This window comes from Leucoraja erinacea, chromosome 18, assembly GCF_028641065.1.
Source record: "Leucoraja erinacea ecotype New England chromosome 18, Leri_hhj_1, whole genome shotgun sequence".
In the NCBI taxonomy this organism is placed as follows: Eukaryota; Metazoa; Chordata; class Chondrichthyes; order Rajiformes; family Rajidae; genus Leucoraja; species Leucoraja erinaceus.
Window position 1 is genome coordinate 9663826 of NC_073394.1, and position 14866 is coordinate 9678691.

The 14866-nt window shown below is 42.8% G+C and overlaps 1 protein-coding gene across 2 annotated transcripts in view; it reads left to right on the forward strand.

Annotated features, from left to right (window-relative positions):
* Nucleotides 1–14866, forward strand: part of LOC129705626 (doublecortin domain-containing protein 1-like) — a 296861-nt gene that overhangs the window by 126882 nt on the left and 155113 nt on the right. For both annotated transcript variants that reach the window (XM_055649265.1, XM_055649266.1), the window contains 2 exons: nucleotides 9978–10076; nucleotides 14101–14267. In XM_055649265.1, coding sequence (XP_055505240.1) covers nucleotides 9978–10076; nucleotides 14101–14267 — 266 coding nt within the window. The remainder of the gene's footprint in view (nucleotides 1–9977; nucleotides 10077–14100; nucleotides 14268–14866) is intronic.

Below are 14866 nucleotides of genomic sequence, written 5' to 3' on the forward strand. Positions count from 1 at the left end.
AGTGGGTACCAAAGCGATTTACCAGGATGCTTACTGGATTAGAGGATAGCTTTATGGGGAAGTTGGATAGATGGGGATTGTTTTCTTTGGAACGCTTGAGGTTGAACTTTTAACTCATGTCGGTGCATATATCTCTGCAATTATTTGAAGTCTCAATCATGTGTTTATCTCTATCATTGCCACTGCTGTGGATTTGTGTTTAGAAGTTAACTTATTATATCTCTGCAAATATCTATTAGCTTTTTAAATGGTTTAAAAAGATTGATAATTGGGGTGACATCATGCATGCAAACGCAGGAAATATTTTAGAACACAGCAAGATTCAAATTAAATCGAGTTTATTGTCATATGTACAAGCACGGTGAGGTCCAGGTGCAGTGAATATATTGCTTGAAGCAGCGTCACATGCGCATATACCCAATCAGCACACAAAAACATAGATTATATATAAATTACACATAAATTCTACAATACACTGGAAATAAACAAGACATTAGTTCAAAAAATACACTATTAGAAAACAAGTCTCTGATAGTACAAGAGGTGCCCAAAGTTCACAAATTCACAAAGTCATAGGAATAGAATTAGACCATTCGACCCATCGACTCCACTCCTCCATTCAATCATGGCTGATCTCTGCCTTCTAATCGCATTTTCCTGCCTTCTCCCCATAACCCTTGACACCCATTCTAATCAAGAATTTGTCTATCTCTGCCTTAAAAACATCCACCGACTTGGCCTCCACAGCCCTCTGTGACAATTAGGTCCATAGATTAAATACCCTCTGACTGAAGAAATTCCTCCTCATCTTGTTTTGAAAAGAGTGCCCTTTAATTCTGAGGCTATGACCTCTGGTCCCAGGCGCTCCCACCAAAGTGTTCCATTGCTGAGGTACGGTCAGGGTTGGGCATGTCATTTCAAGAACCTGATGGCTGCAGGAAAGTTGTGTTCCTGAGCCTGGCAATGTGGGAATTCAGACTACTGTACCTCCTGCCCGATGGTAGCAGCGAGAAGAGGGCATAGCCCGGATGGAAAAATCCTTGATTATTGATGCAGCCTTCGTGATGACACAAATAAGGTACTGGATAATCCATCATCAATTAATGAGTGAACAATGTTCACAATAAATTGATCTGCTTTTGTTGTGCAATGAGTTACATAATATCATCTTTAATATATTATGTTCTGTTGCTGCTTACTTGGCAGAATCTTGCTAAGTTCGAATATGTTTAATGCATAAAAACAATTAAATTGTATTTACTAACTGTTCCCAATGTGTCCTTATGCTGAATACATTTTCTTTCCATTAATTAACTTTGAACTGTTTCTTGATTTCCTAATGATATGACACAGTTTTGGTCTCACTACACAGGTTATTTAACATAGAACAGAATGGTACAGCACAGGAACAGGCCCTTATGCTCCCAATGTCTGTGCCAAACATGATGCCAAGTTAAACTAATCTCCTCTGCCTATACACGATCCATATCACTCCATTCCCAGTGTTCCATCCATGTGCCTACCTAAAGATTTCTTAAACATCACTATCATATCTACCTCCGCCACACCATCAGGCAGTTTGTTCCAGGCAACCTGTCAATCAAAAAACCTGGCTTGCAGACCTCCTTTAAACGTTGCCCCTCTGCTGAAAGTGATACCATCTAGCCCTCGACATTTCCACCCTGGGAAAAAGGTTCTGACTGTCTACCCTATCAATGACGCTCATGATTTTATAGACTTCTATCTGGTCCCCCCCTCAATCTCCAACAGTCCAGAGTAAAACAAAGTCTCCTGGTCGTTATAGTGTTTTAGTTGCTTTGTAGTCAGTGGCGGACTGGCCAGGGTGTCAGCTTGCCCGATGGCAAGTGGGCCCCTGATGAAGTGGGCCCCTTTTGTCTCCTGGCAACCATTATTTTTAGGCCCAGTCTGCCACTGCTTGTAGTTAATTGTGTTCCAGCTGCCAATTGCTGAGGATTAAAATCTCTGTGTCCTTTGGATTTGTAAATACTTATTCAGAAGTTTATTGTATGAATGCAAAATAAATATAAAAATAGTGGTTAGTTGTTACTGCCAGTCTAAGATTATGTTTCCTTCTTCTCTACATACAACCAGTGAAAAAGAATACATTACTTATCCACGGTGGATAAAATTAGGCTTTTAATTTATTTAGAATACCTCTGTTTGCCACCAAAGTGTGGAGAGTATGCAGTGGCTGTTGTCAAAGTTTTCGCAAGCTGCTACATTACGCAAGACAGACACAAAAAACTGGAGTAACTCAGCGGGCCAGGCAGCATCTCCGGAGAAATGGAATACGGGATGTTTTAGGTCGAACCCCTTCTTCAACGTCACATATTCCTATTCTCCTGAGATTCTGTCTGACCCATTGAGTTACTCCAGCCTTTTGTGTCTGTCTTTGGTTTAAACCAGCATCTGCAGTTCCACCATACACATTACACAAGACACTGAGGAATACAGGCTGCTCCCATGGCCACGTACCGAGATAAACACCAACTGCCGCTGGAAGATCATTGATTTGGTGAAAAATGCACTTTAATCTTCCTGAAACTTGTTGGTCTTCCAGTGTAAAAAGGTGTCCATTAGTGAATGCTGTCAACTGACACATCCCAAGGTTCAGGAGTCCATGCTGGGGGCTACACTGAAGCTCAGTGTAGCAATTGCAAAGGCTTTGTGTGGAGGCACCACAGCCTAGGTTCCTAATGCCACTGGATGCTGAGTGGCTGAGGCATGTGTCATGGGCTCTCAAATGCTTTGTGGATTTGTCCTGCAAGGAGGAAACTTGAGTGACTTTGAACCATTGAAAGAAGAGTTATTGAATTCATTGTACAGTGTATTAGAACAAGACATGTCCCAACTGTATTTACAAATAACACATGTTTTTGGGAAAAATAATTGAAAATGTCACATCCGCAAAGTGCTACGATGTTTCATGTGTTACTAGACCAAGTGCAGACCCGTTGGGTCTGCTCCCCCAATGGTGTGATCCCCCAACCCAATATTCCACCATGCACCCGTCTCCTCCAATGGAACTGAAGCCCTTCTCAAAAGTAAGATTCCAGCACTGCCCTGCCTCTTTAAAAAAAAATCCAATGGCACCTCCCCTGTCTGCTGCAGCAGTGAAAAGTTCAGTGTTCCTGTCTTGCAACTTTGTTTCGAAGCGTGTTGGAAACTGACATGTAAATGGAGAAGCCTGTTTATTTTTGAAATACTTGGGGGTGGGTGTGGGGGGGGGGGGGGGGGGGGGGGGGGGGAAGGATTTTGATTAAAACGGTGTACTTCAACACGACGAAATGAAATGAGGAGCGGATACTTAGAAAGAAAAGCTAAATCTCTACCGAAATGGAAAATATCTCGGAGATTGAGCGTCTGGCAATGAATCAAAGGAAAAAATGCAGCCGGCAGCCGTACATGCAAATGAATCCATTCCGATTGGACATCTGCGAGCATCGGCCATTCCGATTGGACATCTGCGAGTATCGGGCACGAATCGAAAGGCAGGAAGGGCGCCGGTCGGCAGTCGGTCGGATGGGGCCAGAGTTTTAAATATATAAGATGGGCCTGTCTCACTTAAGCGACTTTTTTGGCGACTTCTTTGGTTGCTGCAGGTCGGCGAAAATTTTCAACATGTTGAAAATTCAGCGGCGACCGGAAATACGCTACGACTCTTTGGGCGACTGAGGAGTGTACTCACGACCATACAGGCGACACCCTGGTGACATGTCGCGGAGTGAAGCCTGTATGATCATGAGTGGTCGCTCAGAGAGTCGTACCTTGTTCTGGTCACCGCTGGATTTTCAACATGTTGAAAATTTTCGGCGACCTTCAACGACCTATGACGGGTGCTGGCAGTCACCGAAATAGTCGGGTAAATGGGACAGGCCCATTAGCCTCTCTTTGTCCTAAGAAGTGGCAGCAGAAGTTCAGATATACTGTTATCTCTGTGGACATACACATGGTTGAAATACAGATAGACACAAAATGCTGGAGTAACTCAGCGGGACAGGCAGCATATCTGGAGACGTTTCGGGTCGAGACCCTTCTTCAGACTGAATACTCCAGCATATTGTGTCTATCTTTGGTGTAAAACAACATCTATAGTTCCTTCCTACATACATGGTTTAAACAAATACATTCAACCTAAAGTATGTGGGCATGCAATAGAAGAACACATTGCCCCATTGCTTAATTTGTTTTTATTTCCCAGTTTGTGACTTGTCTTAGAGTGTTTGATATACTTGCGTTAATCATTCATTGCAATTATTTCTGATTCAAAGTACAAAACGTTTGTTCACATTAGCAATTTGTTTTGTGCACATTGGTTGAAAGTGGTGTTACAAAAACATCTAGCAAACCATAAAGTGCATAGGTTAAAAAAAATACACCTTGATTGGTGAAAGTGTGAAATCTAAACAGGATTACCATGTTTTAAGTGTGTTTTGTTTTTTATTATGCTGCTTTTTATTTTCGGTGTATATTAAGATTTTGTCAAAATTGGAGTGCCACTGCTTACAAGATACAAGATACATTTATTTGTCACATGTGCCAAATGGCACAGTGAAATGAGATAACCATACAGCCATACAATTAAAATAAAGAACACAACACACGATAGAATTCACCATAAAAACATCCCCACACAGCAGAATCAAAGTTTCCCACTGTGAGGGAAGGCACCAAAGTCAGTCTCTTCCTCCAATGTTCCCCAATGTTCACCCGTGGTCGGGGCCTGCCCGAGTCCTCCGCAGTCGCCGCTACGGGTAGCCCCGATGTTCAGGCCCGCTCGACGGGGTGATGTAAGTCCGACGTCGGGGCTGGGGGATGTCCTCACCAGCCTGGGCAACAGAGTCGGGCACCTCCTACCGGGGCCCGCGGCTCCCAAAGTCCGCAGGCCGCGATGGGCGGTGAATCATGCTGGCGGCCCTCTGCAAGGAGCCCCAGGACTCCGCGATGATGGTCAGCACCGCCCGCGTTGGAAGCTTTCCCAAACCGCAGCTCCACAATGTTGGAGCAGTGGCCCAAAGCTCCGGAGCTCCAAACGGCGATCCAGGTAGGCATCGCCCGCTCCGTGGTGAATCCAGTGCCGCGCCGCCGCTGTTGTAGCTCTGGTCCGGTTCCCGGTCCACGGCAGGAAAGGCCGCTCCAATCCAGCTGGTAGGCCGCGAGGTGGGGGGGCGAGGACGCGACTCGGAGAAATAGTCGCGTCCCCGCCAGGAACGGCTGGGAAACAGTTTCCCCCTTACCCTGCCCCCCTCCCCCACATAGAAAAGTTAAAGTTTCCCCCCAAAACAGACATTAAACTAACTGAAAATTTTAAAAAAAGATTGAAAAGACGAACAGGCTGTAGGCAGAGGCTGCCACCAATGCAGCGCCCCTACTGTTTCAATCCTAAGCTTGGTATTAAAACTAAGAGTATTAAAAGATAATAAAGCCAGAAAGGGAAACAGAGTTAATGTTCCAAATGAAAAACTGTTTGTCAGGATTTGGAAAGAGAGATAGTAGAGCTGCTTCCTCAAAGCTCCAGCCAACAAGTTTGATTCTGATCTCCGATGTTATTTGTGTGGAGAAACAAGCAACTGGAGATGCTGCAACTCAAGTGCTGTGTTACCCCAGCATTTTGTGCCTTTATATGTGGGGAGTTTGCAGGCTTTCTTAGTGACCATTTGGGCTCCAGTTGTGCACTGGTTTTCTTTCACATCCCAAGATATGCAGGTTGCAGCTAGGGTGAGACTGATCCTTGATTATGGTTGTGGCCTTGTTGAGGCAGCGTGAAGTGCAGACTGTCTCATGATGAATTGGAAAATGGATGCCTTTAATGGGTCAGGGATACTGCAGTATAACAAATCTAAAAATACAAATTTCCCCAATTGGGAGGAAGGTGTACGAAAAGTATGAAATGCACCATTTGTGTCTGCAAATGGTGCATTGAAGTTTAATAACCAGATATTGAACAGATGGTGAAATCATATATCAAGGAAATCCAAAACTGAGCAAAGCCACCAAACCCAGTGATGATAAAGCCTGGACAATCAAGATCATGGCCACCGAAGATTAGTTCTAAACCAAAGAACTGAGTTGAGAAAGCTGCCAGGAAACTGGATGATTGATTGAGCGGGTAAGAGGGGGGTGGAGGGAGAACAGTCAGGTTAGTAGTGCTGTTGGATGAGGCAGAAAGTCCAACATGAACAACAAGTCCCGAGAAGTAGCCCCGTATAAGTTCTTTACACAACTTTACTCCATCACTCCTTTCTACCCACAATACCTGTCTCTTTACTGAGGGCTCCCTTGGGCCAATCTCTTCAGACTGTAGCTCCACTACAACTATGAGCATCCAACTATGAAAATAACTATAAAGGTCAAGTTTAAAGGAGTTGTGCAGGGCACATTTTTACACAGAGGATGGTGGCTGCCTGGAACCATGTGCCAAGGGTAGTATTAGTAGCAGATACAATGGTAGCATGTAGGAGGCTTTTAGATAGGCACTGGGATCTGAAGGGAACTAAAATATATATGCAGGCAGAGGAGATTTGTTTATCGTGGCATGATGTTCAACATGGACATTGTGGGCCGAAAGGCAATATTCTGTGTATCCATGGCCAACTTCAATCCCTCCCATCATCAGAAATTGCCTCAACTTAACTTGAGGGTCCCAATACTTCTCTCAGTTGGTGCTCTGATTTCTGATTTCCCCGCCCCAACTAACCCCAATCACATAACTGGCACGGGAAAGCATGAAGGGCTGATACAAATGCGCTCGGTGCCTTGGACCACGCTGCATGGAATCCACACTCAGAACACACTTTTGGTCCAAAGTGCGTTGCTGGGGTTGTGTGTCTTTTGAAGTGTGGAACTATTTTTACAGTATTGAAATATTCAGAGGCTTGAAAGACTTGGTATTGAGACAAGCATTGAACTGAGGTGTACATAACCTGAACTGGTTGCTGTTTGGCTAATTTCAGGAAGACCTAAGCTAACTATGTTGCAAAATGGAATGTGCACGGAAATGTGTTACTGCTTGGTGTAAAATTACATTATCTTGAATTACTGTTGTGAATTGTCAACAATTCTTTAGAGTGCCTCCCACAGATTTAGACTTTGGGTGCATGGTCTGCAGTACAAGTTCAACAGTATTATCTCTTGTATAGAAAGGAACTGCGGATGTTGGCTTATACAAAAGCTAAACACAAAGTGCTGGAGTAACTCAGTGGGTCAGGCAGAGAAAAGGGATGGGTGACGATTTGGGTCGGAAGAAGGATTCCGACCCGAAACATCACTCATCCTTTTTCTACAAGGATGCTGTCTGACCAGCTGAGTTACTCCAGCACTTAGTATCATCTCTTGGCTTGAATGGGCAGTTTTGGCCTGCCAGTGTAATTATTCACTGAGGCTGGGTATGAAATAAGGCCTTCAGGACAGAAAGCCAGTGCAGTGCCTGAATAGACTAATTTTGCTACAGTAACCCTGATTGTATTGCAGCCATGACAATGTACGGTATTCCTTTTTCAAAGTTTGAACATAATTGAAAATTAATTGTACTCTATTCCTGGGAATCCGTGATTTGCCGCATTATTCTTCAATTTCTGACACTGCCATACTTGCAATTTAGTTGCTGTGGAACCCTATCATTACTAGTGTCTTTGTTAGTTAACTGAGTTATAGCTGATTTAACATAGGTTAATGAATTATCAACCTATTGTCCATTGAGTTCTGAGTCTAAATAATCACTGAGTTGCATAAAGTAATTCATCTATCTATCTACAAGCAGCAGCTTGACCTAGTTGGTGATGCTTGTCTCTGTCTTAAGGTCATGGGTTCAAGCCCCATTGCACATTTGTCTCTTCAATATAGGAAGGCATTTCAATGCAGTAAGAAGATACTTCAGCATTCTCTGAGGCATTATTCCACAGACACCTGCTTGGGTAGATGTAGATCAGTTGTGCACAATTATTTGGTGGAGATAAGGCAAGATTTACAATCCAAATCACTTCCAAGTGTTACACCACAATATGGTTTATTTTAACCATACATAGCTCGATACTGATGATTTAAATCAAACTCAAAGACACTTTGCTTTTTTATAACATCCATGTTGCTCCATTCACTGTTGCTCAACTGCCTGCTCATTCCTACTTTGTTGCCTTCTCATTTCTTTGAAGAAGGGTCCCGACCCAAAACGTCGCTTATCTATTTCTTTCGCAGATGCTGCCTGACTTGTTGAGTTATTCCAGCACTTTGTGTCTTACGCAAGACTCCAGCTTCTGCAGTTCATTGTATCTCCTCATTTCTCCTTGACTGCTACACTTTCTGCCTCCTCACCAATTTACTCGCTGCCCCCATGTTGATTTATTCAATATATCGTTGGCACAGTTTAGTTTACCACTTTTCTACACCTATGCTCTCGGTATTATATCCCGTGAACAGCAACAAACTTGTACCCACAAGTACTGAATCGATTTTTACAGTGATGGATCTATGTCCATTCTATTAGTAAGCATGCAAATGGACCTGGATCTGCTCTACTCATCCACCTGATTGCCTCGATATCCTCAACTAATAAAAATATTGCCCATTCATTGAATATTTACTGATACGGAGCAGAGACCTCCAAGCTAATGAGTTACAAAATGCATTACCAGTTAGTTCTATATTTGATATAGATTTATTCTTAAATGTTGAGTGTTGACCTTGTCTCTGCTCTTAAAGTTCAATCTTCAACCAACATCTCTATAAACAGATTATCTGCAGATATTTCATTGATGTTTCTAGGAGCTTGCTACAAATAATTTGGCTGCTGTTTTTCCCCTATTAAAGCAAATATATTTTCAGTTGGAACCTCTTTGGCTGTATTACACTTTGGCATGAAGGCTACGTGTATGAAAAATGTACCTTAACTGAATTTTATCATGTTAGCGGGAAATAAATCATTTAAATTCAAACAGGGCATCATCATAATAGAGTCATAAAGTGTGGAAACAGGCCCTTTGGCTCAACTTGCCCACACCGGCCAACATGTCCCAACTATACTAGTCCCACCTGCCTGTTTTGGTCCATATCACTCCAAACCTGTGCTATCCATGCACCTGTCTAACTGTTACTTAAATGTTGGGATAGTCCCTGCCTCAACTACCTCATCTGACCGCTTTCCATATACGCACCACCATTTGTGTGAAAAAATTACCACTAAGATTCCTATTAAATAATTTCCCCTTCACCTTGAACCTATGTCCCCGAGGTCCTCGATTCCCCATCTCTGGGTGAAAGACTCTGCATTTACCCGATCTATTCCTCTCATGATTTTGTACAGCTCTATGAAATCACCCCTCATCCACCTGTGCTCCAAGGAATAGAGACACAGCCTACTCAACCTCTCCCTATAGCTCACACCCTCTAGTCCTGGCAACATCCTCGTAAATCTTTTCCGAACCCTTTCAAGCTTGACAATATCTTTCCTACAGTATAGCTGAACACAATATTGTAAATTACTTTGACTTTGACTCTGACATCGGGGGGGGGAGAGTGCAGTGGAGAGATAGGTTTTTTTGGCCTTCCATCACAGCGATGTGATGGATGTTTATGTAAATTATGTTGTGTCTTGGGTCTATTTGTTTGTAATGTATGGCTGCAGAAACGGCATTTCGTTTGGACCTCAAGGGGTCCAAATGACAATTAAATGTATCTTGTATCTTGTATCTTGAAATGCCGTCTCATCAACGTCTTACACAACTGCAACATGAACTCCCAACTCTATACTCTGACTGATGAAGACCAATGTGCCAAAGACCTTTTTGACCACCTTCTCTACCTGCGACTCGACCTTCAAGGAATCATGCACCTACACTCCTAGATCCCTCTGCTCCACAACACTCCCCAGATGCCAACCATTCACTATAAAAAAGCATTCACTCTGAAGTAGTCTATTAGCACAGTTGCAAACAATAAACTCTGTTTAATTTATTTATTAGGTGTATCGAAATGGTCTGGACATAGGAGAGGTCGTCATGTATATTAACATGAAGAGCATTGATAAAGACACTGGCAATGACAAATTTATGATGGATAAGGTAAGGTTTCATTATCTAAAAAAAAAGTTGCAATAATGATAATGATGTTGGTTAAACAAAATCAGATAAAGTCAAGAGTACAGATTTTAACCTTACTCATAATTCAGGAAGTCAATGGTAATTGAACAATGTTTGTTTACATAGGGTACACTTTTACTCTCCATTGAAGGCAATGGGTTCGACATTGAATTTCCCACAAGAGGAGCTACTGTAAACTCACTGTCTTTACAAATAATCTTGTAACCACATTTACCAGATGTTGTCCACAACTACTGTTTGTTTGCTTCACAATATTCAACAAAATGTTCCAGGAGTTTACACTGGTCAGGAGCTCATATGATGTTCGGCAACTGTGGCAGGGCTTGAATGCCATCACAAGGCGAAATCAGGAGACAGCTCAAACGACAGCTAAGCATCACTCCCTGACGAGCTCAATGTGTTCTACTCACGGTTCGATAGGGAGAACACTGATGTGCCTTCCCAAGCCCCCATTTGCCCTGACGGCATTACAGTCACAGTCACAGAGGCCGACGTCAGAAGATCCTTCAGGGGGGTGAACCCTCGGAAAGCACCTGGACCTACTGGTATACCCGGTCGAGTTCTCAAGACCTGTGCAGACCAACTGGCCGGAGTTTTTGCGGACATTTTCAACCTCTCACTTCTGAGGTCTGAGATTCCCACCTGGTTTAAGAGGGCATCAATAATACCGGTTCCCAAGAAGAGTAAGGTGGCCTGCCTCAATGACTATCGACCAGTGGCACTAACGTCTGTGGTGATGAAGTGCTTTGAGAGGTGGGTTCTGGTGCACATCAACTCCTACCTCGACAGTTCGCATACCACCACACAGGTCAACGGAGGATGCATTGGACCACTTGGACAATAAAAACACTTACGTCAGGTGTTGTTTATAGACGGAGCTCAGATTCATTAGATTCAGATTCAGATTCACTTGGTGTACAGTACAGAGACAAAACACATCTTGAAGTCAGGCAACGATTTGAATTTATAGACTACAGCTCTGTTGTTTAGTAGAGTACAGCGGCCGGAAAGAAGCTCCTCCCTTCCCATCATCCCTTCCCAGGGTTACCAGGCTCATGGAACTGGGCCTCTGCGCATCCCTCTGCAATTGGATCCTCGACTTCCTCATCTACAGACCACAATCTGTTTGAATTGGAGGAATCACTTCATCCTCAGTAACAATTAGTATGTGAGCACCTCAAGGCTGCATGCTCAGCCCCCTGCTTTACTCACTCTATACCCATGACTGCGTGGCCAGACATAGTGCGAACTCCATCATCAAGTTCGCCAACGACACCACTGTGGTGGGACGAATCACAGATTGGGACGAGTCAGAGTATAGAAGTGAGATCAATCGACTGACCAAATGACCATCAGTAAGACCAAGGAACTGATTGTGGACTTTGGTAGGGGAAGGATGAGGACCCACAATAATGTTCATATTAATGGGGCAATGGTGGAGAGGTTCAATAACTTCAAATTCCTGGGCGTGCATATATCAGAACATCTTTCCTGGGCCCAGCACACCGATGCAATTATAAAGAAGGCACATCAGCGACTCTACTTCCTGAGAAGATTATGGAGATTCGGCATATCGAAGAGGATTCTCCTAAACTTCTACGGGTGCACGATAGAGAGCATTCTGACTGGTTGCATCGTGGCCTTGTTCGGCAACTTGAACGTCCAGGAGCGAAAAAGACTACAATAAGTTGTGACCACTGCCCAGTCCATCACCGACTCTGATCTCCCCACCGTAGAAGGGATCTATCGTAGTGGCAAAATCATCAAGGACCCACGCCATCCTGGCCACACACTCATCTCACCATTGCCATCACAAAGAAGATACAGGAGCCTGAAAATTGTAACGTCCAGGTTCTTGAACCGCTTCTTCCCTACAGCCATCAGGCTATTGAACACAACAACGAATAAGCTCTGAGCTCTAAACTATATTATTATTGCACTATATTTGATATTTATTGAACTTTCACTTTTTCACTTTTTCTTTTTTTTTCCTCTTCCTCTTCTATATAGAAACATAGAAATTAGGTGCAGGAGTAGGCCATTCGGCCCATTCAATATGATCATGGCTGATCATCCAACTCAGTATCCCGTACCTGCCTTCTCTCCATACCCCCTGATCCCCTTAGCCACAAGGGCCACATCTAACTCCCTCTTAAATATAGCCAATGAACTGGCCTCAACTACCCTCTGTGGCAGAGAGTTCCAGAGATTCACCACTCTCTGTGTGAAAATCTTATCTCATCTTATGTACTATGTTTACATATCCACATATTCTGTTGTGCTGCAGCAAGTAAGAGTTTCATTGTCTCATCCGGGACATATGACAATAAAACACTCTTGACTCTTGACAACAGGGAACACATCCCATCTGCCCTCATCATGTCATCATATTTAAGTTACTATTCTGTGACATCAACCAGAAATACTATCTTTATAAATAATTCCAGAGTGTTCAATTATTGTTGATGTCCTATTATGATATATATATATAGCGGCCACTTAAAGTTAAACAATGAGTAAATGGAAAAGCAATTTTATGACCTGAATTATTTAGTTACCTTTCGTGGAACCATACAATTGCTTCTTTAATCTACTATGTATGAATATTTTAATGTGAAGAAAAGACTTTTGATTGTTACTTTTCGTTATGTGCAAATGTACTTTTGGAAGTTATTCTGCTTTGTTCCTTCCTTGGACAGTTTGTGTCATCACCATCATATAACAACTAAACACTGAATAGCTTTTCAGAAATGTTGCACAATAGCTTTTACACCAGGTTAAAATGTGCCTAAAAACTGCCTAGAATAGGTCAATTATGTTTTTTTTCTTAATATCAGCAAGAAAAGGACAGTGAAATCTCTCCACTCACCATCTTGTCTGGTATTCTGGCGAGTTTGGTTCATAGGTTCTCGGAGCAGAATATGGCCATTCAGCCCATCAAATCTACTCCACCATCCAATCATGGCTGATCTGTCTTTCCCTCTCAATTACGTTTTCTCCGCATAACCCCTGACACTAATCAAGAATCTGTCAATCTCCGCCTTAAAAATATCCATCGACTTGGCCTCCACAGCTGTCAGTGGCAATGAATTCTACGGATTCACCACCCTCTGACTAAAGGAATTCCTCCTCTGGTTAACTTTGGCATGAACACAAAATTGGCGTACATCAACATTGGATACTAAAGTCAGATGGAATGCACAACCCATTTTGAGTCCTTACAGAAATTGTATTTTACGACAGGCATTTCTTACCCTTGAATCAAATGTGTTCACTGTTTTCGATGCTGGGAATTAAGGCTGACTAAACAATATTTTGGGCAATTTTGCAGCTTTGACCCAATTTATCCCGAGCCTTCTTCCCCATGTCCAACTCCCCAGAGAAGGTTGGAACTATGGCCATTTTGGATCTTTTGTATTTTAAAAATTGCAATAGTTTTTTTTAAATAACCTGTTCAGGAGCCCCTATTTCCATACATATATGCAGATTCTAGTGCACTTAAGAACTGTCCAATTACTGCAGCAGGCAAACTTAGGGTGTCCATGGTGGTTTCTCCCCCGGATAATCAATTATTGTCCATCCGTTATTTGGGCAGTCAGCAATTTCAGTTTCTCAATATCATTATGCATATGCCTGCTGGTTTTGGAGGAAATCTAATACATAAGCTGTGCTGGATAGGGTCAACAACATGAACTCAGACTTCAGGAAACAACAGAAGAGCAGGCAACCAGCGATTACACTGAACAATTCAATGTCTACAAGCAGCACAGGAGCAGGGGTCAAAGCCAGTGGTAATACAGTTGCACCCCCTGCTGGTAATACTCCTGTGTTCTCTTTGGTTTCTGACAACAAGCTAAACAATTCAATCATTTCACACTCCCCATGTGTTCTTTTGTACTTAATTAATGTGTGTTAGAATTACAATTGCACAGGAAATGAAACAGTTTTTCAAATCAGTCTTTTTTTCTCTATGGTCCCACCTCAGTTTCTTCAAATGATTCGCCAAAGGCTCCAGTATTCACCAGGGCACCATGCTTCAGGGCTCAATCTTTGTCCAACCAGGTTGTTTGATGAAAATGGACAAGAAATAAAAAATCCACACTCCCTTGAAAATGGTCAGAAGGTTTGGGTATCTTACGGAGAGGAATACAGGTAAAAAAAAATAAGCGATGCGCATTTATTTCTGCAGCTTCCACTGAGCTGACAAAACTTGCAAGGAAGTAATAAGCCAGCTATTACATGGGATTGCTGCATTCACATTTTGGAGAAACTTACCATCTCTTGCTATCCAGGTTTATCCATGGAGCACTGTCATAGTTCCCAGTGTCAGCCCGACAGCACAGCGAGAGGACATTTTTCATGTTTGAATAGTCACCTTAATGATGGCAGATGGAAACACTACAGGGGGCACACAGCCCATCATCCTGTTGTTATCTTGGACTGCTTTGACCTGTCCCGTGGCATTTGTAGTTTGTCCATTTTTAAGGCGAATCAGACAGTAATTGAAAAGTATCAAGTGAATTTTATCAAACTCTCTGACAACACAGTCCCCATTGTTTTTGTGTTGCTCCCAATAACGTCTTAACCTATTATGCATCAGTGATAATAAATGGAATGACAAATAGATGGGGCTTGCGTTCTCCATGGGTGCTTTCCGCATTGCGAGGAGGCAAGACGCAGTACTATGTGTTACATTTGTTCTTCACAATAACTACCAGAGCTGAAATCAAATCTCAGTAGCTTGACAAGCA